Source organism: Vicia villosa, unplaced genomic scaffold (genome assembly GCF_029867415.1).
Source record: "Vicia villosa cultivar HV-30 ecotype Madison, WI unplaced genomic scaffold, Vvil1.0 ctg.002142F_1_1, whole genome shotgun sequence".
NCBI lineage: Eukaryota > Viridiplantae > Streptophyta > Magnoliopsida > Fabales > Fabaceae > Vicia > Vicia villosa.
Window position 1 is genome coordinate 99,588 of NW_026705850.1, and position 23,819 is coordinate 123,406.

Consider the following 23,819-nt stretch of genomic DNA (forward strand, 5'->3'; position numbering starts at 1 on the left):
CAACCTTGGGCTTTGTACAAGGCAGATAAACCATACTTTCATGTGTCAAAGATTCCTAACACCTAGGATCTTTTCCCCATAGAGTCATCCATACTCAGTTTATTTAAGAGTCAGCCACAACCTTGGGCTTTGTACAAGGCAGAAAATAATGTTTTTTTTCCTAGCTAGAGTCAGCCACAACCTTAGGCTTTGTACAAGGCACATAAAATAGAGTCATTCATTCAATTATCCTCAACAGTTAGCCACAACCTTGGGCTTTGTACAAGGCACATAAATAGAGTCTCCCTAAGTAGAGTCAGCCTCAATTCTGGGCTTTGTACAGAACACAAAAATACCCTGTAATTAATCCCCAGTGGAGTCATCTCCCAGAGTCAATAATATTAATTAATCAATCAAAAAGCCTCAAGCTTGGGCCTCATACAAGCCAGCTAAAGTCAAATCTTTTATACAGTAGATAGACATAGCTTATCTCTATAGAGAGATATTTTTACTACTCTACCACATTCAAACAAACATTACACTTCATTTCAATTTTAATCAAGTCTCCCATTTAGGATTTTGAAAGGCATGAGCTGGCAGTAAAACCCAGACATGTGGTAACTTTCCCTAATTTGGATGAGCATTTTTCTTTCATTTAAGAGGCATATGACTGGTATACTTGCACATACACAAGTAAGGTCCCCCTCTTGAATGAAATGAATTCAGTTATTCTGTCACTCCTTTAAATGTTTGTGGTAGAATAGTACAAATACCTCTCTGTAGAGATGATTCCATGTCTCTTTACTGTAAACAGAGATTTAATTCCAAGCTTCAACCTTGAGCTTCAAGCAAGGCACCAAAAACAATTAATTTCCCTAGTTAGTTCCCCGAACTACATTAAGCTCTGACTTCCACTAGGGATATGTAGGCATGAGGTTCACAAGGAATCTCAGCGAGCTAATAAAATACCAAAAATAGTCAGTCTGTCTATCTGTCTGTCTTTTCAAATCAATTCAATTCCTTCTCCTAACACAAAGGAGAAACTTTCCCAATCATTAGCAGCAAACACAATCACAAATGACACATAGAAGGTTCCTGTAGAGTACTACAGATATGTAGGGTGTTTAAACACTTCCCTATGTATAACCGACCTCCCGGACTCCAGAATTTCTAGTCTAGGTGAAATCCCCACACTTAGCAAACTCCTAGGGTTTAGTTGAGATCTTTTTTCCCCTTTCCTACTCGTAGGACCAATAAGAAAGTTCGTGTGATATCGTAGGAAGAACTGAAAGAAAATTCATCCCACCACGGGCGTATTCTCCTTCCAAATCTCGCGTGAAGGGTTTAGCGTGCCGTCCTCCCAAGTGAAACGGGGAGGTAAAGAAAACGACCACCACACACCTATCTTGACTTCTTTCTTTGCTTCTTCTGTACCGAGGTTGATGATTTCTATGGCTTCTTGATGTGGCTGAATAGATTTCTCTTCTTGTCTCAATAGTCTTGCCAATTCCTCAGGGACTCCACAATCTTCCCCACTATCTTCATCAGCTTGGTCAATTGGATTCTCAAGGATATCAAGACGTGGAACTGTAACATTATCATTTTTGATGGAATCCGAGTCGGATCTGCACGATGGATGATTTATGCTTTAGAATGCAGCACATAGAGGAAATGAAAAAAGAGAAAAAACTTTGCCATTTGTTATTTTTTTGAAAATTTTTTAAAACAAAAATAAAAATGAAAGAAATGGAGTAGCAATTGTATGCGAAAATGTGACTTTTATTCATCATTAAACGGACTGAAACACATGGGGGCCCCTCTTTATACAAGCTATCAATATGCCTGGGGCGAGACACATGATTTATCAAAACAGGAAAATTACATCTCCATAAAAGTGACCCTAGGGATGTCCACTATGGTCCAGTTGCTGAGTTCATGTCCGGGCGCAGCTTGGCAAATGAATCTGGAGAGATCTTCTTCATCATCATCATCCACGGCGAGAACCTGACTTTCAGAACTAGTACTGGCGCTGACGAACACCTGAGAGATTGGGGGGATCACCTTCTTTCCATGGGTTGGATTGAATTGAGTGGAAGAGGATGGTTGGTACCCGAGACCATACTTGTCTTGCTTCTCGTAAACATCGATCAACTTGCCCCAAGCACCATGGGGAACACCAGCTTCTAGAAAAGCCTTGGCATCATTTAAGGATGAGAGGGGCGCTCCAGGTTCTTTCTTGTTTTCGACCACAGGGAATCTATCGACTGACACAATTTCCAAGGCTTGGAAAGGTGTCTCATGCACTTCCCTTTCTACCTCCACGTAACGGTACGTCGTTAGGTTATTGATTACCATATCTTCTTCACCAGTGATCACAACTACCTTATCGCTCACGACGAATTTCAAACACTGATGAAGGGTAGATGTCACGGCTCCAGCAGCATGAATCCAAGGACGACCCAAGAGGCAAGTATACGATGGACGAATGTCCATGACATAGAAGGCAATATAGAATGTGTGAGGACCAATCTTAACAGGAAAATCAATTTCCCTTTCTACAGACCTTCTAGAACCATCAAACACTCGGACACTCATAGTGCATGGTCTCATCATAACCCCATCCATACTCAGCTTGAACAAAGTAGCTTTGGGCATCACATTAAGGGAAGATCCTGTATCAATCAGAACTCGAGATAACACGGTATCCAAGCACCTTATGGAGATATGCAATGCTTTATTGTGTGCTCTACCTTCAGGCGGGAGTTCATCATCACAAAAACCCAAACAATTACCAGCAGCAATATTGGTCACAACCTCTTCAAACTGAGGCACAGTAATGTCTTGAGTAACGTGAGCGGAAGCCAAGATCTTCCTCAGAGCATCACGATGAGCTTCTGAGTGCACCAAAAGAGACAAGATGGAAATCTTAGCTTGAGTTTGGTCAAGCTGATCAATCACCTTGTAGTCACTTTTCTTGATAATTCTCAAAAGCTGTTCAGCGTCTTGTGCGGTACGAGGCTCAGGAGGATCAATAACGACCTGTTTCCCTTTAGTTTGTGCATTAACATCCTTGTTGGTCTCTTTGGGAGGGGGAGGCGGAGCAGCAAAGATTCGACCACTACGAGTGATGCCACTAGTTCCAGCAATGTTAGTGACATTCGAATTACCCACTGGAGGACAATCATGCTTTTTCCCTCGAATATACACAACATTATAACTCCAAGGAACGTCCTTAGAATCAGCCAATGAAGAGGAAGCGGGAGATGAAGTTGAAGGAGCCTGGGAATGGATGGTCAGGGGAGTATTCGGAGCCTGAATAACCAACGGAGTTCTTGGAGCCTGAATAACCAAAGGAGTACTCGGAGCATGAATAATCAAAGGGGTACCTTGAGCCTTTGAAACATCAGCCTGATAGTAAGGGATTTCTAGAGTAGCTACATCTTCATCAGAAACAACTCTTTCCACTCTAAGAATACCTTCATCCATCAGCTTTTGAATCTCCTCCCTCAAACTAGCACATTCCTCTGGATTAGAAGAACATTGCAAACAAAAATTATGGAGTTCATGCAAGACCCCCTGTTGCACAAGACGCTCTCTGACAATTGCAAGCGGCATCTTAATCCCATCAACACCAGTTACCAAGATATGTTCATCGCACCATTCAATGGCGTTGGTCGCACCTGCGTGGGGAGGCATAGGATTATTCTGCACATTAGGACCAGTAGGGGTGAACGAAATAATCTTGTCATCAATGAGATCCTGAACTTTTAATTTCAATGCTCGACACTTTTCTATCGTATGGCCTGGAGCCCCTGAATGAAATTCACAATGAGCATTAACATCGTATCCTGGGGGAAGGGTATCAGGTGGAGGACCAAGTTCACGAAGCTGTACCAACTGATTAGCGAGCAATTGAGGAAGAAGCTGAGCATATGGAATTGGAACCGGGTCTATACGCCTTTCGGGATATCTTTGCCTCTGTGGAGCTCTTTGACCCTAAGGCCTAGGATTTTGCTGGCGATTTTGAGGAGCAACAACCTGTTGTTGTGGCACGAAAGGCTGTTGAGGAGCCACCCATGGTTGTGGAAGCGCAGCAGCATATGCTGTAGGAACATATGGACTAGGAACAACATAAGGCATCGGATAATATGGAGGCAGAACGGCCGAATACACAGGAGCTCGGCCTTGGTCAATAGAGGCGGTACTAGTCTCACCTTCTTTCTTCTTCACAAATCCAGAGTATGGCTTTTTACCATTGCCATTAGAGTTGTTAGGACCAACAACACCTTGAATGGTGCCAGCTTTAACACAATTCTCAACTCATTCCCCAATAATAACCACATCTGAGAAGGAAGGAGAAGTGTTGTTGGCCATGTGCTGAAGATACGGCCCTTTCAGAGTTCCCATAAACAGGTCAATTAATTCACGGTCCAAGAGAGGAGGTTGGACTCGAGCAGCAAGTTCGCGCTACCTCTGGGCGTATTCCTTAAAAGACTCTTCATACTTTTGTGACATATTTTGAAGCTGAGCACGGATAGGAGCCATAGCAGTGTTATAGTGATATTGCTTCAAAAAGGCATCGGCAAGTTCTCCCCAAGTACGAACATTAGCCCTCTCAAGCTGCATATACCACTCTAATGGGGCCCCAGTGAGACTGTCCTGGAAGAAGTGCATGAGCAAAGGTTCGTTCTCGGCATGAGCGGCCATCTTACAGCACTAGGAACGAAGGTGAGTCTCTGGGCAGGTGACCCCCTTGTACTTGTCGAAATCAGGCACTTTAAACTTCGGGGGAATAACAATCCCAGGAACTAGACATAAAGCAGCAGTATTGAAGCTCGAAGTCTTAGCGACCTCAATGGCCTTAAGACGCTCCTCAAGAGCATGATACATTTTAGCAGTTTCAGCCAGTTTAGCAGTAAGATCTTGGTCAAGGTCGATAACGTCGCGATGATCATCCACCACCTTAGGTATGTCGCGATTAGGAATATCCCCAGGTTTCGGCACTCCACCAGCAGAAGTGGTAGGAGCATCCTTGACCAAACTAGCGACGCTCTTCCTGAGCTCATCTTGCCCTTGAATGACAACGTGGAGAGTCTCCAAGAGTTGGGTCATCCTCTCCCCCATAGCGTCCACGTCACTACGGAGGGCAGCCTGATTCTGTTCGAAGTGGTCCATGATCCTTTTCTGATTGTTCCTGGTACGGTATGGATGTAAGGAAGTCAGCTTTGTCGTTGAAGCAGAAGTCTATTGCTGAAAGGGACCCCAGTTAGTTTCTTGTACAATAACCTGAAAATGCAATGTGATAATGTGAATGTATGAGTTCATGTGTGTGTATGACGTGATGTGCCATTTCAGAGTATCCAAGATTTTAATATTGATCTAGAATAACTAGCAACATGATAGAGGACAAGCATTAAGAGAAACAAAGGAACTAGTTCTTTTTCATTCATAACAGAAATTTAAACTTGGGCGAGACCATACATCAACACGATAGTTTAAAAAGGAAAAATAAAGGACCCCATCCAACAAGTCTGGTGGTGGTCAAGACATACAGACTCAAACATCAATCCATCTGAATATAAAATAGAGGTCCTCCTTGTCTGAAGTGCTCATCACTCCACTTCTTGGTTTCATCAAACAGTATCTTGGTTGCCTTTCGATCTCTTCCTTTGACGAGATTCTGAATTACCACGTCCTTTTGGAATAACTGCCCATCTAGCTTCTTGCAGCACTCCCTAAGTTCATCACATCCTTTGCATTCTAGGAGATAAGTCTTCTCAGATGCATTCTCCATACTTTTCATTTGATATCTGAGCTTGGAATTCTCTTCCGTTAGTCGAGCGGTGCGGAGGTGACTTCCTTTCAACTGAGTCTCAACTGTTATTCTTTGAGTAGTTTCTTCTTCTAGTTTCTTTTTCAGACTCTTCACTTCAGCTCTAGCCTCCTTTTCTATCTTGAGTTTATAAGCCTTCAAGTCTTCTCTGTACTCTCGCTTGAGTTTCTCTTCGGCCTCTTTCATTGCCTTTTTTATGATCTTCTGGTGATCCTCGACAACAACAGTAGTAGCTCTTTCACCTTTTTTGGTTCTGGTCCTCTTTTGAACTCTGGAAGATCCTCTTTTCAGCATCTTGGCTTCGTGTGGCAACTCAGTCTTTTCCTGGTCCATAAGATAATGTTTTAGTTGCGCGTCTGACCTCTTTTCATGCAACAGGGTGCTTTCCATATCCACTTGGATGCAATTCTCAGCAGGCATAGTGGCAGTTAGAACCTCAGGTGGTTGCTCGTACAATGGGCTAACCTTCGGGAAAGGCAACAGGCGATCTTTAACTCTATCTTTGACCCAATCTGTATAGGCTTGTTTGGCAACGGCATTCTTCTCACCTAGGGAAGTCTGATCATTTGTATGGATGCTATTCCAGGCGTTTCTTACTTTTTTCAATCCCTCTGGATCAGTTCCCTTCTCAAAGCAAACAGATTCGAATATCTCTTTGTCCAAAGGCTTGTCTTTAAGTGCAAAACCCAATTGACGTAGCGCTAGCTTAGGATTATAATTGATAACACCTTTCGTTCCTATGAGGGGAACGTTGTCAAAAATACCACAACTAGTTATAACTTCCTCTATGCCCATTCTGATATGACACTAGACAATGTCGTTTGCAGTAAGCCTCATGATCCTTTCAGGCCATTTCTGTGAGTCTTTCGTCATAACGAACGGCCCATTTTTAGGCAAGTGTGAAGTGAACCACTCATATAGCAACGGTAAACAACCGCCAACTGATCCTTTCTTCCCATACCTGGAATGAATGGTATAATAAGTATCCGCTAAAAGAGTGGGCACAGGATTTTGATCCATGAAGAGACAAACAGCAGTTAGATCGACGAAATTCGAAATATTCGGGAACAACACCAAACCATAGATCATAACGGCTAGGAGAGCGTTGAATTCTTTCCATTTCTTCTCAACAGCAAGGGCGTTGGCCTTCTTTATCAGAAATTTCACATGGAATCCGTGGGTTCCACCATTAGGCTTCCAGTTACCTGTAACGTCCTTCATGCTCAAATAAAGAGCACCAGCAATTCAATCCATTTTTGGCTTCTCAGGTACACATACAAAAGGGATTTTACGTTGAACCTTAATCTTGAGAATGTCAGCATACTCTTCAAGGGTAGGAGCCAGTTGATAGTCTCGAAAGGTGAAACAACGTAGCTCATAATCATAGAACTGAAGGAGCGTGTATAGAGCCCATTCATCAACCTGAGAAGTCAACATGTGCAAGATATGGCCATATGTCTTTCTGAACTCATCCAAGTTATGCCCAGTAACTAGAGTGCTCAACTGAATCAGATGTGTCATATCCTCACTGAAGAAACTGCAAGTGAATGTACGCTTAGTAGCCTCTTTGGTAGCGGTCACGTTGTTAGCCATTCTGGATGAAAAGTAATAACCTCGGATACCCTGAAAAAATGGCATGCATATGAGAAATAATACTCTTTTTTCTTTTGCTTTTTATTTTTATTTTTTTATTACATCTTTTCTTCTCTTTTTTTTTTTGAAAATTAAATATGCCATGATGAAAATGATGCAATGGAGGTTCTCCCAACATGGGAGAGTTGTTGTGTTGTCTCTGAGCAGAATCAGATGTCATAAGATCAAAGGTCCGACATAGGTACCACACAGCCATAAGAACAATAGTCACCAACAGAACAGAATAGTCACCAACGGTACCTGTCATGTATATCCCTCCCCACTCACAGGTGAATCTAAGTCAAGGTAAGGTCATGAAACGCAGTATACGGTCCGCCCGAAGGTAAGCATCATCACAGCACGGATGCGGGTGACGATAATACCTCCGTTTGAAACCACTAATCTGCTCGTGGTCACATAATCCATCCCGAGACGTACACCTCGAGACAAACCATGCTCCCACTCTATCCTAGGGTTCCTATGGTTCACACATAGCCTGGGTATTGGGCCTTTTACCTCATAGAATCATCCCACCAAACCTGCAAATAGAGAAAATATATGGCCTCCACGGGGACCCATAATATAGTCCAGATGCATGCGGAAAGTAAACATGATATGCAAGCAAGAAATAAACATGATATGCAAGCATATATAGAAATGATGCAAACGTATAAATAAAAAAATAAGCACCCAATAAACGAAACAAACAAAGGCTAGGATCGACTCGCTAAGAATGGACCAGCACAGGTCTATCACATCCCCAGCAGAGTCGCCAGCTGTCGGACGCTCGCGAAAAATGAACAAAGTCGCCACCAATATATTTATCCCATAAGGGAAAGGAATATCAGATAACCTAACTCAGAATAAGAATAGGGTCTTGCGACCAGAGAAACAAGGTACGGGAGTCGGTTACGCAAGGGGAAGGTACTAACACCCCTCGCGCCCATCGTACTCGATGGTATCCACCTATGTTTGTTTCTATCTAAAGGGTGTGTACTATGTCTATGTCTATGTCTATGTCTATATGCGAATGAATGCAAAATGTAGGGAAAAGAAAGAATTGTACTCGCACGGGCCCTACCCCGCTGCCTACGTATCCTTTTCAAGAATCAGAGTTACCGTAGCTCGGCTCAAGATTTTCTGTTTGTTTTTGTGTTTTTTAGTTGGGCCGAGTTAACGTTCGCGCTCTTGCATAAGAGATCGACCTACGATGCGTTCGAGCGGAAATAACATTGCCCTTAGAAAGAAGAAAAAGAGAGATTGGTTTGTGTCTTTTAGGGTAGATGAGTGATGAACAGTTCCCAATACCGGGCCACTCACCACTTTCTTTACTTTATTTTGAATTCGAACCATTGTTAGGTGTTTTAAGTGTTTTTGATTGTGTATTTTTTAAAGGGAATTTGTTTGCGATTTGAATCACACAAAAGTGTATAACAGTCGAGAAACAGATTAGGGAATGAATCCCATTCATCTCTCTCCCATTATATAGTAATCGAGAAACAGATTAGGGAATGAATCCCACTCATTTCTCTCCCACTAAGTGATTAAGAAACAGATTAGGGAATAAATCCCACTCATTTCTCTCTCACTATTAGTAACGTGTGATTCACATCTTCTGTTTATTAGGTATTTTAAAAGTCAAAAAGAAAAAAGAATGCAATGGGAGACTAATTCTAAATTCTAATCTAAATTGTCTATACAAGGGAATCAAAGTAACTATACACTTTATTAAAAGAAAACTATACATGGAACAAGTAGAAGAAAGTCAATATACGACAAATAAAATTGAGAACTATAGCAAACAAACTATCATTCACAAACACACATATATCAATTAAATCTATGAAAAAGATTGAGACTAAAATTAATTCCTAAATATATTAAGGATTATTTACAAGTAAGTATTAAAACAAAATTCAAGTATTGCAAAAAAATGATTTATTAAAAGTATTGAACAATTATAGAAAAAAACAAAAATCAAGTCAATTATTCACATAACCTAAAATATCTAAAAACTATTTTTATGTATTTTTTATTTGAGTCAAAAAGGAATTATGAGGTAAAAAATAAAAGCAAAACAAAAATTAAAATGAAAATCTAATCTACACTGCAGGGGGGTGCATTAGCAGTTCCTAAATGGACTAAAATTCGTTATAAGCAGAAACTGGGTCTGATTCAGGGGTGTAAAGAGTATTGCGCTAGGCCCAGGTCCATCTAACATGCGTGTGCGATAGTAACACAGGGGTGTCATTCAGAAAATGCCAAGGCCCACGCGTTGTGGCCCAACACTTCACAAACCAATTCTATTTCATTTTTATTTCAATTTTTATGTCTCAGCAGGTGATTATTCTTTTAGCATATGGTTATTTAAAATGTGACATAGAAAAATAAGAGATAACGTATATCAACTGATGCACTAAGTTTAAGTCACAAAAGACAAAATTAATTCCCGGACCAATCAGGATCAACCACGTCACATTTCCAATCTTTTGCAAGAAGGCAAAGTATCATCCTAATAAAAATAGCAACCAGTACATGCAAGCCACGTAAGCATCTGAGGTATAATCCATAAAAACTAAACGCAGGCGCCGGAGATACTTCCGATCACCTTCTCCGATGGCCTCGCGGCGGAGCCGCGTACAAATTTTCCAGAACTTTACAAGACTGATACCATTCAACTCGTTTTTCTCTCCTGAGCACGGATCTAGCATTGGTTTTCTCTAATATCCACTCTAATAGCCTAACCGAAACCAGATCTGAAACGCTAGCTAATAAAACTTCTCAAAATCAACACTACACATAGCTATACGATATCCTCAGCACACAGCAAGCAAGCAGATCATCAATGCACTCAGAACAATCATTATATCCAGGAAATCGACACAAGTTCAAGGACCTACACATGTTATGCATTACATCTTTTGCAAGCACGTTGACGTTTAGCAAATCATAGCAACCTATCACATGTCTAAGATGTTGAGGAAGGTTTAAGAACTTACCTGTTATGGTCTTGAATTGCTAGTCTCCAAAAAAACGCTTAACCTCTGTCTCTGGATCTTGGCGATGGTGACGATGATGAGCTCCAATGCTATGCTTCAGCTTCTGCGAAGTAAGCTCAGAGATAGCAAACGTTGAAGGAACACTCGAATCTTGCTCGAACTATCAGTAATAGAGATGAAGATCATGGAGTTTGAGGTGCACAATCTTGATGAAAAGGATCCATGTTACTTGTTGATGGTGGAGGAGAGTTGTTTATGATGGTGATGAGTTGAAGATGATGATGAAGATGGAGGAGGTTGTGGTGGTTATGGAGATTCAAAGTTTGTTACAGTTTGTAACAAACTTCTGTTTTGGTGAGGAGAAGGGAGAGAGCACGAGGGAGAGAAGAGATAGTGGAGAAAGAAAAAAAGAAGTGTGTGTGGTGAAAATGACTGCGTCCGTGATTTGCGAAGCCTTTATGACTTATATAGGGTGAGTGTTCATGGTAATTATGGTGGGGATTGTGGTAGCCTACCTTTTCCTCAAGACTTAATTAGCAAGGGTGGTCATTTGTAGCATGGCTTTTCTTGCTCTTTCACGTGTAACTTTCTGTGCATGGCTATTTGGAGAAATGAATGTGTTGCAAAATTTTACATGTTGCTTATTGGAAAAACATTCATGGCACCAACTTTGTGAACCAATAACTCTAACTACAAACCCTCAAATGATTCACTCTTGGGGCCAATTTAAAGAGTGCATGGCATAGAGTAATTTTGGTGTTGGGAGATCCTTGAATCAATGCTTTGGAGTGGGAGAAGAGTGACTTGAAACATGGTGAAATATGACTGCATGGGGCATGCACGCGCGTTGCTTGTATCTGGCTTGGGGCTTCCACAAACACAACTTTCCCAAGGCATGGCTTTAGAACCCTATATCACGGTCCATGTGCACTCAATTATCACGATCTATAGTTCTTTGGAAAGAGGGCATGACAAGGAGTATCTTAACACTGGAATTGGCTCTAGAAGATGCTAGTGGATCCTTAAAATCAACTTCAAAAATGGCATGCCACATGCTTGTGAAAATGTCTTGCGTGTGCCCTGATCTCTGGCCCAGATTCTTGTCAATGTATGGCTTGGTCAGAGTGAGACTTTGGGCGTTCACAATTGATTCAATATCTACTCAATTGACTTGGTTTTTGTTTCAGTGTACAGAGTACATGACAAAGAGTATATACATACCAAGTTTGCATTTGTAGGCTTCTTGAATTGCCCTGAAATTGGCTTCAAATATGGCACATCACATGTTTGATGAAATGCTTCACGTATGGCCTAAAATCTGCCCAGCTTTGTGACTTGATCCAAGTGAAAATTTTCAACTTCAAACCTTAATAACTCTTCATCCAAGCTTCAAATGGAAAAGTGTCCAACTACAAAGTTATTCTCCTCCATGAGAAGAACAACTTTGATGCTGGAAATTTCTCCAAAACATGTAATTTTCCACGTGTAAACTGATGGTGAAGTGGACTGTTCATCAAACTTTTAAGAGCCAAAATATTTTCTAAGTATGAAAACTTTCCATTTTTGATTTTTTTCTATTTTGGCAACTTTTGTCAAACTCCTGATTTTATTCATTCTTTGACTTTTCTTGACCGATTTTCCACCAAAAGTCAATATTTGAGTGATTGGCCTGACTTTGACCCAAAAGTCAACTGTTCTGATTTTTCTCCGATCTTGATGAAATTCTCGATTAATCAGTTTCTAACCAATGCCTTGAGTTGGAGGTGAGAAAACCCTGATTCAAGAATGCCCTCAGAAGGATAATGCCACAAGACCAGACCTCAGATATTTATATTTAATCAGAAGTTCTTTGTGCTAGGAGCCCTCTTTCTTGTCACCTTTTGGAACAGTAACCATGATATGAATGCATGAATTGGGCTATGACTTAAATGATGCATGTATATGGATTGTAAGCCAGATAAATAGGAGAGGACAAATTTGGGGTATGACACCTACCTCCTTAAAGTCATCTTGTCCCTAGTAAATATGTATGATTAGAAATTGTGACTTAGGGATTAATGAGCTTTGTTGCCTAGTCTGATGTTATAGTTGGCCCAAGGGATCATGGAATTGACGCTTAGGGAAGTGAGCTACATACCAAGGGATTGAGTGTAGTGTTAGTGTAAATCTGCCGTGTAGCCCTGTATTCATTGCATGTCTGTTAATGTATGTTTCATCAATCAAGTAGAAATAGGGGATTCTGATAATAAAACCTAACCAATTTTCTCATCATCGTTATATAACTCTTTCATGTGTTTTCGACCAAAACAACCAGAAAAACCCCCCGTTGACTGTTTTAAATTGCATCGCATATTGTTCCTTGTTTTAAGTTCACAATCCCTATGGAGAAGAATTTATTTTTATTACTTCAATAACAACACTAGTACACTTGCTAGTAAATTTTCCATCAAGGGCACATGTAATATATATGTTAGATTCAACTCATAATTGTTGGAACAAGTTTGGTTCTATATCTACAATCCTTAAGTTTTCACAATAACAAAGTATAGAGAATAATTTTGTACACTAATCATTTCATTAAGTGTGCAGAATCTTAAGATAATGAAAGCAGACTCTGGACTCTGGACAAAGCTGGTCAAAGAAGACTCTAGACAAAGCAGACTCTACACTCTAGATAAGCAAAGTCGATATATGAAAAATTGTTCATTTGATAGTCAATCATTTGCATAACCAAGGCAATGCCTCTCCATGAAACAATACAAATTTACTTTGATAACCCAAACCTAGTTTTCACTAGACTCTAAAGTATAAAATCTACAAGGTTCTAAACTCTGATCAAGCTTCAAATCATCTCAAATACGGAGCCAAAGTTTGGGAGAATAATTATTGAAAGAATATTTTTGGAGATAGTACATTCAAGAGGTAAAATCAAATTTTCCTTAAAAATGAAAAATATATTAGAGTTCTTAAGGGAATGTACTACCTACAAATATCCAAAATTCACAGCTCAACCTCGTACAACTATTACAGTTGTGAAATTGATGAAGCTTCCAATTGCTCCTTCCAACGGTAATATTCATTATCTTCCAATTCCATCCTCCAACGACACTATTCATCATCTATTTAAAGAGGATAAGGAATTTTGAAGATAGATGTAGAATTTTAGGTGAAACGGTGTGGAACAACAACAACAACAACGAGAGAAACAACAATTACAATACTTACTATACTTAGAGCTAATTCTTGAATATTTTTTCTTAAGTGTAAATTTTGAAATTCACTTTGTGTATTTGCTTATTTAGAATATTTGTTGTAAACACACACTTTATACTGTAACTTTAGTTAAATTTCTTGAGGTATTAAGTTTAGTCTGTAGCGTTGAGAGTCATTTAGAATTTGTCTTTGAGTTTGTAATCTGATATTCCTTGAGGGACTAAGTTTAGTCTGTAGCATCAAGAAGTCATTGACAATTGGTGTTTGGAATGTAATCTGATTGATTAGTGGATTAAGTGTTTGTGAGAAGGCGAAATCACTCTAACGAGTGGGTTGCATTAGCTTAGTTAATAGTGAACCATGATAAAAATAGTTGTGCATTTCTATCATTGTTGTTCCTGTCTTTGGTTTCACAAAAAGTTGTCATATTTGAAGCCCAATTCAAAACCCTTCTTTCTTTTGTTTCTTGACCCTTCAATAGTGTGACACAAGATTAGAGAAAAATTGAGAACGACCAACTGTTTTGACCTCTAGACTATGTACATTACCAATTACCACATTCTTAGGTCTTGCACAAGAATGAACATGTTGTAAATTCCTACTACTAGATGTTATGTAATGAAAGACACATGAGTTTGCAAACCATCTATGTAATGAGGAATGGCCAATGAATTTTGATGAGCTAGGTAGGTTGTTGCTTATGGATCAAGTATTTCTTGAGTATTATAGCTTTGAGTGCGAGTTGAATCATTTCCATCTGATATTTGAGGTTGAGACTTTTGATGAGCAGGTTCAAAACTCTCATCAAACATGTGCCAACATTTAAGAATAGGGTGGCCATACTTGTGGCATATTTAACATGTAGGCATGTTGCCAATAATGTAAGTTTGCCTACCACATGTGTTCCTACCTCTGCCATGATATAAGTGATGACCATTAGCATTTGGTGCAACATGTTTGGTAACTTATGAGTTAAGCAAGCCTTGAGCTACATTTGTAGTAGCACTGAGGGAGGCCAACTCTTGCCTATACTTGTTGAACTGAACTTTTTGGACATATAAGAGGGCTTTAACATCATAAATATTTGTTGGTTCCCCTTTGCTATAGATCATCATAATGAAGGGATTGTATTCCTCTAGTAGCCCTTGTAGGATTGCATATATCCGATCCATCTCTGAGATTGGATCTTCAATGGCAAGCAAGGAATATGCAATGACACTAATTCTCAGAACATATTCAAAAATAGTCATGGTAGCTTTCTTGCTAATTTTTAGTTCTGAGCGAAGTTGGTGCACTCGAGCTTTTATCCGAGATTTGAAGTATTTATGCACCTCATCCTAGATTTCATAGCCATGTTTGTAAGATAAAAGGCATGGTAGAACAAATTTAGAAATTTCTGAGAGCAACCATGAGAATAGAGCCTGATCTTGCACAATCCAGACCTCATAGTTTTCAGAGACGATGTTGGCAATTTGATCATGCTTAGTCTTGAACAAAGGTGGGATTTGTGGATTCATAACCACTTTGTAAAGCTTGTGTGAGAGAAATACCCCCTCAACTTGTTGATTTCGAAGCAATAGATTTTTTTCTTGAAGCTTAATGCAAATTTTTGGTGCAAATATGTTTGTGGTACCTGAAAACGCGATTTGATTCATTGAAGTTTGTGAAGTTTTCACGCCTTGTGGTGATTATGTAGGTGTTTGAACAAGATTGACCATTGATGTTTCTCTGAAACTCACAATGTAACTTAACTATGACAGTGCAGAAAGGAGTAGCTTCTTTGAAGCTTGAGATTTGATGATGGCAGCATGAGCACAAGATGAGTCACAATCACTTCTCTGAAGAAAAATTGCCTCACAAAAATCAGTTTCGGTTTCTCTGAATCCTCTAGAAAACTTTTGCAATGCAGCTTCTTTGAAACTCCAACAATGGTGAAGAATTCAAAATTGAAGATGATGCAATAGAAGAAGGTCCCTCTTAGACGTATAATATCATGTTATAACGATGCATTACTTATGAAGAGAGAGAGAGAAAGTGTTCCAATACTATAAGCTTCGATTTGTTTGTTTTTCATTGAGTTAACTTTCATTACAAGAGCATTCATCATTGTATACACCATGACTCATTGATGAGGTTGTAACTAACACAAAGTTAGTTAAAGTAACTAGCTACCTTGCATGGTCATGAACATAACTTAATCATACTCATACATAGAGTACCATCATACATCTACAATTCTACACACTCTCTTAAAAAAGTTCGAGTATGCATTGACTACTAGTATTGCAAAGATCACAAATTTCACATAAATTAAAGAGAGTGTGTAAAGCGATACTATTCATCTTTCAAATTGGTTTTCTAAATGTGTTAGACTCAATATAAATACTTAATATGGTATAAGAGCATGTCAATTTGAGTCACTTATCATTTTTTATAGACACTCAGTTCAATATTGTTGAACGCTAGAAAAAAAATAGTTAAGTAAATGTGAGTTATGTTTAATATAAAAACTAATATTCATGACAATAAAAACACTTTTTTTTAATGTAAATGCATGGTATAGGTCGTGATAAAATTGAATTACTAGATTAAATAGCATTACTTGATGAAAAAACTCCTGTAGCATGACTGATCCTTATTTAATGACAGCAATTAGAGAGAAAAAAAACAAGTTGATTCCAACTGTACCCACTAATTAATGAGTGCTTGATTATTTAAATTGTTAATTACTTTTGACTACTTTCTCATATTCTCTCATCTTCTAAGAGCTTTCTTGGAGGCTTTTCTCAGGAACCCCAACTTTTAGCATGATTCATTGTATCAGACAGCACAAACGAACCCAATATCTTTTTCTGCTACTGTTATATATATTTGTATACATTATTTGGATATGTTTAACTTTAATCATACATAATACACTAACTCACTAAGAAGTGTATTAGAGAAAAACCAATCGTTTAAACACACTTATATAGGAATATATTGATAAGAATTTGACAAGGCAAGAACGCGTGGATAATGATATATTTTAAAAATTAGTACCACATGTACTTTAGGCATTATATTAAGAAGGGTTAAATCGCTTTCACCCCTGCAATAGTAGCGAGATTTGATTTACCCCTTTTAAAAAAAAAAATTGGATTACCCCCTGTAATATTTGGGCACCCCCCTAAGCGTGTAAAAACGAGGGTGGTAAATCAAAAAAATATATTTTACAGGGGGTATTTTTCCCTCTTAGGGGGCAAAAGACTTACAATTTTAATATGATAGGGGGTAATCCAATTTTTTTTTTTAAAAGGGAGGTAAATCAAATCTTGCTACTATTGCAGGGGGTGAAAACCATTTAACCCTATTAAAAAATTTAATGTAGAAATGTTATTTTAAAACCAGCTTCAGTATAAAAATTAATTTGGTTGTTTGTGATTTTTTGTAGCTTCAATTTGCCATGTTTTTTTTAATTAAGTAATCCCTGAATAACTTTAATTAAATTTAATCAAATGATAATTATTTTGGACAGGGCAAAGATCCAATAAAACCGACTCAACTAGAGATATCAAATCTATAAAAAGAATGTCAATGGTTGATGAACATGTGTACCGTTGTAGATTGCCAAGTTGAAATACGCTCTTGCCTTCATCTCCACTGTTGATGTGCACCAAACAACCTCTCAAAATCTACACGAGATTGCCTGTTGACAATTTTAACTGTCCATCTTTTATTAGTGTGACTGAGAGTCACACTTAAGTATTATTTTCATTCACAATTGCTTAGTTTTACTTCCCTCAAATACTGACTTGAGCTTTGGAGTTAACCTTGCAAGTACTCTTTTTTGATAACAAGATACCTTAACTACTGTACTAGAAGTCGTTCTACAATGGTCATCTTCTGCATATCACATATTCTCCATTTCAGTACAAAATAGTGGCACAGTATGTAGGAATCATCTTATGATTCTCACGAGTTCTTCATCAAATTTCTCAGATCTTTTGTGTTGCACCGTCATAACTGTTTTTGTTCACTTTTCCAACAGGCGCAACCACTTTTATTAATTGTTCTGGTCACTTTTAATCTTCTCGCAATTGTTTACTACTATCTTAATGGAAGGATCCAAAACAACTAGATCAACAACTTAATGCAGCATTATTCCTGTTCCTAATATCCAACGCTCCAAATGCTTCAAGATAGTGCAACACCAATTCCCACTTTCGTGCTAGAAAAACCTTCTATGCACCAAGACATTCATGCTCAAATCTTGATCACATCATCAATTACGACATCACATGAGATTCCTACTTCTCTACCAATTGATCAAGAATCTCTTCCAATTCCTTCATTACAAAATCAATTATCACTTCAACCACCGCAATATAAACATCATTCTCCTCCTTTCGCCGTCGTTCAAATCCTCTAGACCAAACATTCACACATCCTTCAACAACTTTAAACCATATAAGGAGTATACCATTACTACATATTTGATCTATAATATCCCATTTGATCTATTAATAGAATTTGTATGTAAAACGCTATTAAATATATTACCCCAAAATCTATAACATTTCCTTCGGACGTCGATTCATCATCTTTCGATACATGAACGACATCTCTATTGACTTTGCTTTCGCAAGTGACATAAACATGAAAATAAGACGCAAGTTCTAAAATAAAGAAAACTTAAGCTTATCATAATTACAAAGACATAGATTTAATAAAGAGTTTTCATAAGATGGACTCACATAACCCCCCAAGTCCTTAAGGATCTACTCACTCATGGTGAGATGGGCAACAACAATAATCAAAAGTAAGAACATTGCAAGGAAAGTAAAAAATAAGAAACAAGTAAAGTAAACGAAAACGTAAAGTAAAGAAGAAAACAAGATTATAATATAACGTTGAAGATTAAAAAGCTTAAGCAAAAGAGCTAAATGGGAGTAACAATGTTTTTCAAGGAGTTCTAGTGGAAACTGATGCCAAATGAAGGATCCTAACACCTCTATTTATACTAATTCAAGGCCTAAGTCACCTAATTACAAAAATAATTTCATTATTAATGGATACTTAACAATATTCATAAAGCAAATGAGAGTTACAAAAGCCAAAAGTCTCAAAAACTGCCCAAAAACCAAAAGTTCATAATTGCCTGAGTTGTTGACGTGGGTCGTGTTAGGCAGCATGGGTTAGTCGTGTGAGCCTCAAGTTTCACATATGGATGGGGCCTTGAAAGGGCAACACGATCTATGTCATGGGACATGGCCAAGTCATGTTGTCAAGATTTTGGGAAGGGTTACAGAAGGCCTTGGGTACTAAATTGAGGTTAAGTTCTGCTTACCATCCGCAGACTGATGGTCAGACTGAAAGGACAATTCAATCATTGGAAGATTTATTGCGTGCTTGTGTATTGGAAAAAGGTGGTGCATGGGATAGTTATTTGCCGTTGATTGAGTTCACTTACAATAATAGCTACCATTCGAGTATTGGTATGGCTCCATTTGAAGCTTTGTATGGAAGGAGGTGTAGGACACCATTATGTTGGTATGAATCTGGTGAAAGTGCAGTGGTTGGACCAGAAATTGTTCAAGAGACAACGGAAAAGATTAAGATGATTCAGGAGAAGATGAAGGCTTCTCAAAGTCGTCAAAAGAGCTATCATGATAAGAGACGGAGAACACTTGAATTTCAAGAGGGGGATCATGTGTTTCTGAGAGTAACTCCTACGACGGGTGTTGGTCGAGCACTAAAGTCAAGGAAGTTGACGCCGCGTTTCATTGGTCCGTTTCAGATTACGGAAAGAGTAGGAGAGGTTGCTTATCGTATTGCCTTACCGACAACACCTGCAAACCTACATGACGTATTCCATGTATCTCAATTGAGGAAATATATAGCGGATCCGTCCCATGTAATCCAGGCAGATGATGTGCAAGTGAGAGATAATATGACAGTTGAGGCGTTGCCTATGAGGATTGAAGATCGGAAGATAAAGCAACTACGTGGTAAAGAAATAGTTTTAGTCCGAGTAGCTTGGGGAGGAGCTGCAGGTGGAAATGTCACGTGGGAACTGGAGAGTCAGATGAAAGACTCTTATCCCGAACTCTTCGTTTGAGGTATGTTTTCGAGGACGAAAACTCTTTTAGTTGGGGAGAGTTGTAACACCCCGTTAATTCTTGTTATTAATTTAATTATTTTTCTTTAATTAAATTATAAGAATTAATAATTTGTGGGAATTACTTGGAAAAAATGATAAAATATGGTGTTGGGCTGAGTGTGATAGTTGTAGAAGGGGGGGTGTTAACTAAGCAAGCCCATTAAGAATATTTTATTTTATTTTTCATAAAATAAAGAAATTGGGGAAAGAAGCAGTAGAAGCAGATTTTGGAACTGAAGAACACGTGAAAGTGAGAAGAGCCTGAAGGGAAGGAGAACTTCGAAGATTCGACTCTGAGGTAAGGGGGGATTCTTCGGGTTAGTGATCCTTATGCGATTGTAGGTGGTAAGGTTGATTAGGATTATTGTGTAATTCAATCGTACGTGTCGGGTTGGGAATTTTGTTAGGTTTTGATAATCTAGTATGAGTTGACATGATTCTGTTGATACTTGTGATATATGATGTTAATACATGTCAATAACTTGTTTGAAATGTGTAATTGTGTGAAAATCAATGATAATTGTGTGTATGTTCGTATGTACCTGAAATTGGGGAAATGGGATAGGGCAAATGCTGTCAAAACGATGAATTTTTGCTGTGCAGGTACGTAGGAACCGGTTCCCATGTGGGACGAACCGGTTCCCCCTTATAAAAACAGAGAAGTGTGAATTCTGGGTTTCTGGGAACCGGTTCCCATGTAGGGACAACCCGGTTCCCCATAGTAAAAACCAGAGACGGGATTTTTTAAGCTGCCAGGAACCGGTTCCCATGTAGGGACAACCCGGGTTCTGCAGCATTTTTCTAAAAAAGTTTTATCTTTAAAATCCCATAACTTTTGATCAGAGTATCCGATTTATGTGCCGTTTTGAGCATTGTGAAGCTGAGTTAATGGCCTATACGATGAATAGGTGGTATGGACGTAAAGTCCAAGTTGTTATTTGTGATTATGTTATTTATTGGGTGATGACTTTCGTGTATGCGGTTGATATGTTTGTATTGAATGCTAAGAATATATACATGCTTATCGGTGATGATTTGGTGATGATAATGAAACGATGTGTTACATCGGATTTGGTGATGTTGTAAGCATGTTATATGTTGCATTCATTGGCATACATTTTCGGTGATGGATCCCGGTGATGAAATGGATCAAATTGGTGGGCATAATTCCCATTGTGTGGAATTTGTGCTGGTTAAAACTGTATCTCGGTGATGAAAAGATCAGTTGGATGGGTTTATCCCATGGATGGTACCACATGCATTAGTGTCAGTCCATTCATTGCATTATACTATTTTATAACTGAATAATTGTATGGTATGTGAGATGATACTTGTGTACTGATGCTTGCTTGTTGTGATAAATTCCACTTACATGTATGTTGGAGTGGATGATAATTGCTATGATATTTTATTGCTTATGATTGTATAATGGTTATTAATTCGAATGAAACTCACCCTTACTTTGATGATTTCAGATTAAGGATGTAGCGGCGTCTTGTTTGGGTGAAGATAGCTTGTAGGCTAGCCCGTAGTTCGTGTCGAGTCATGCTCTGATTGTAACACTGGGATCGACTAGTCTTAGCGTTACTTGAGATTGTTGCTATTTTGATTATGGATTATGTATTGTTGAACTGTTTGGATATGTTCCTTGCATTGTTTAAAATAAGTTTCCGCTGTGATGAACACATGTTTGGAGTTTGGTTTAATCTTAATAAAGCATGACGAACGACATTGGTATTTTGATTCATTTTAATAATTGTAGCATCCTTGATGTGTTATTACTCTGATTATATTATAATTTTCTCGGGGGTTTAGAAGGGTGTTACAATAGTGGTATCAGAGCATAGTCGGTCGTTAGAGTCAGAGTCTTGGTGTCAGTGTTCCCTTGTATGCGACTAGTGTAAGGTAAACACTGTCGATACTTTTGTTCTGATGAGATTGTTTTGTGATTTAGCAGAACAATGGCTGGAAGGGGTGGATGGAACGATGACGCTATCGCAGAGGCTCTAGGCATGATTGCTGGTGTACTGGGAGGGAATGCTAGTGGAGCGGCGATTGGTGCTGACAGACAGTTGAACAGCTTTCAGAGGAACAACCCTCCACTGTTCAAAGGCACTCATGACCCTGATGGTGCTCAGAAATGGTTGAAAGAGATTGAGAGGATCTTCCGAGTGATCGATTGTGCAGAGAATCTGAAGGTGAGGTACGGAACTCACATGCTATCAGAAGAAGCTGATGACTGGTGGGTTACTACTAAGACCGAATTGGATTCAGATGGGATTGCGATTACTTGGGCCATATTCAAGAGAGAATTTCTGAGGAAGTATTTTCCTAAAGATGTTCGGGGAAGGAAAGAAATTGAGTTCTTGGAGCTGACACAGGGTAGTATGACAGTGCCTGAATATGCTTCCAAGTTTGTGGAATTGGCTAAGTACTACACACCCTACACCAACGATGCAGCTGGGGAATTCTCTAAGTGTATCAAGTTTGAGAATGGTCTTCGTGATGAGATCAAACAGGGCATCAGGTATCAAAGGATTCGCCGATTTGCTGATTTAGTGGACTATAGCAGAATCTTTGAGGAAGACAGTCTTAAACTGAAATCATCTCACTCTCGCGAGTTAGTTGATAAGAAGGGTAAGAAACCTATGGACAGAGGTACACCATATGGTAGGGGAAACCCAAGAGCTGGTAATTGGAAAAGACCTAGTGGGGGAGATTCTGGTGCTTCCGTTAGGTGCTTCAACTGTGGTGAAACACGACATAAGAGGAATGAGTGCAAGAAAGAAGAGAAGAAGTGCTTTAAATGTGGCAGAATAGGCCATGTTGCTCCTGACTGTCGAATGAGGACTGTGACTTGCTATAACTATGGAGAAGAAGGTCATATCAGTACACAGTGCACCAAGCCGAAGAAGAACCAGTCCGGAGGGAAAGTCTTTGCTTTGTCTGGATCAGAAATTACTCCGGAGGATAGGCTGATTAAAGGTACGTGTTTCATACATAACACACCTTTAATTGCGATTATTGATACTGGTGCGACTCACTCGTTTATTTCATTGGATTGTGCTAAGAGGCTGAATTTAGAGATAACAAAGATTAATGGAAGTATGGTTATTGACACTCCTGCATCGGGTTCAGTGACCACTTCATCTGCATGTTTGAACTGTCCTATTGATATATTTGGTAGGAAGTTTGGAATGGACTTAGTGTGCCTTCCACTTGAACAACTTGACATTATTCTGGGAATGAACTGGTTGCAATTTAACCGAGTTCACATCAATTGTTTTACGAAGACGGTCATCTTTCCTGAAGAGATGAGTATCGAAGAGTTGGCAATGACTGCAAGACAAGTGGGTGAAGCAATTCAAGACGGGGCAGCCGTGTTTATGCTTTTTGCGTCGATGGAAGTGAAAGGAAGAGTAGTGAGTAATGAATTACCAGTGGTACGAGAATTTCCAGAAGTTTTTCCGGAAGATGTTAGAGAGCTACCACCTGAAAGGGAAGTAGAGTTTGCCATTGAGTTAGTTCCTGGAACCAGTCCTATATCGATGGCACCTTATAGAATGTCAGCATCTGAATTGACCGAATTGAAGAGTCAAATAGAAGAATTGTTGGAGAAGGAGTTCATTCGTCCGAGTGTGTCACCGTGGGGTGCACCGGTGCTATTGGCAAAGAAGAAAGAAGGATCTATGAGGTTGTGTGTGGACTACAGACAACTGAATAAAGTTACTATCAAGAATCGGTATCCATTGCCGAGGATTGATGATTTGATGGATCAGTTGGTCGGAGCTAGTATATTCAGTAAGATTGATTTGAGGTCGGGGTATCATCAGATTCGCGTGAAGGCAGATGATATTCAGAAGACTGCGTTCAGAACGAGGTATGGTCATTATGAGTACACCGTGATGCCGTTTGGAGTTACTAACGCACCTGGTGTTTTCATGGAATACATGAATAGGATTTTTCATCCTTATCTGGATAAGTTTGTTGTGGTGTTCATTGATGACATTCTGATATATTC

The 23,819-nt window shown here is 39.1% G+C and overlaps 2 protein-coding genes across 2 annotated transcripts; both read right to left on the reverse strand.

Annotated features, from left to right (window-relative positions):
- Window positions 1–1,812: 1,812 nt before the first annotated feature.
- Window positions 1,813–4,686, reverse strand: LOC131638004 (uncharacterized). The gene is made up of 6 exons (XM_058908564.1): window positions 4,512–4,686; window positions 4,018–4,280; window positions 3,185–3,903; window positions 2,693–3,097; window positions 1,984–2,545; window positions 1,813–1,821 (listed from the first exon to the last, which is right to left on the reverse strand). The coding sequence occupies exons 1-6, from the start codon at window positions 4,684–4,686 to the stop codon at window positions 1,813–1,815; spliced, it is 2,133 nt and encodes a 710-aa protein (XP_058764547.1).
- Window positions 4,687–6,619: 1,933 nt separating this feature from the next.
- Window positions 6,620–7,405, reverse strand: LOC131638006 (uncharacterized). Its single transcript, XM_058908565.1, has 2 exons — window positions 7,105–7,405; window positions 6,620–7,017 (listed from the first exon to the last, which is right to left on the reverse strand). Exons 1-2 carry the CDS (start codon window positions 7,403–7,405, stop codon window positions 6,620–6,622), a joined length of 699 nt encoding a protein of 232 aa, XP_058764548.1.
- Window positions 7,406–23,819: the final 16,414 nt, after the last annotated feature.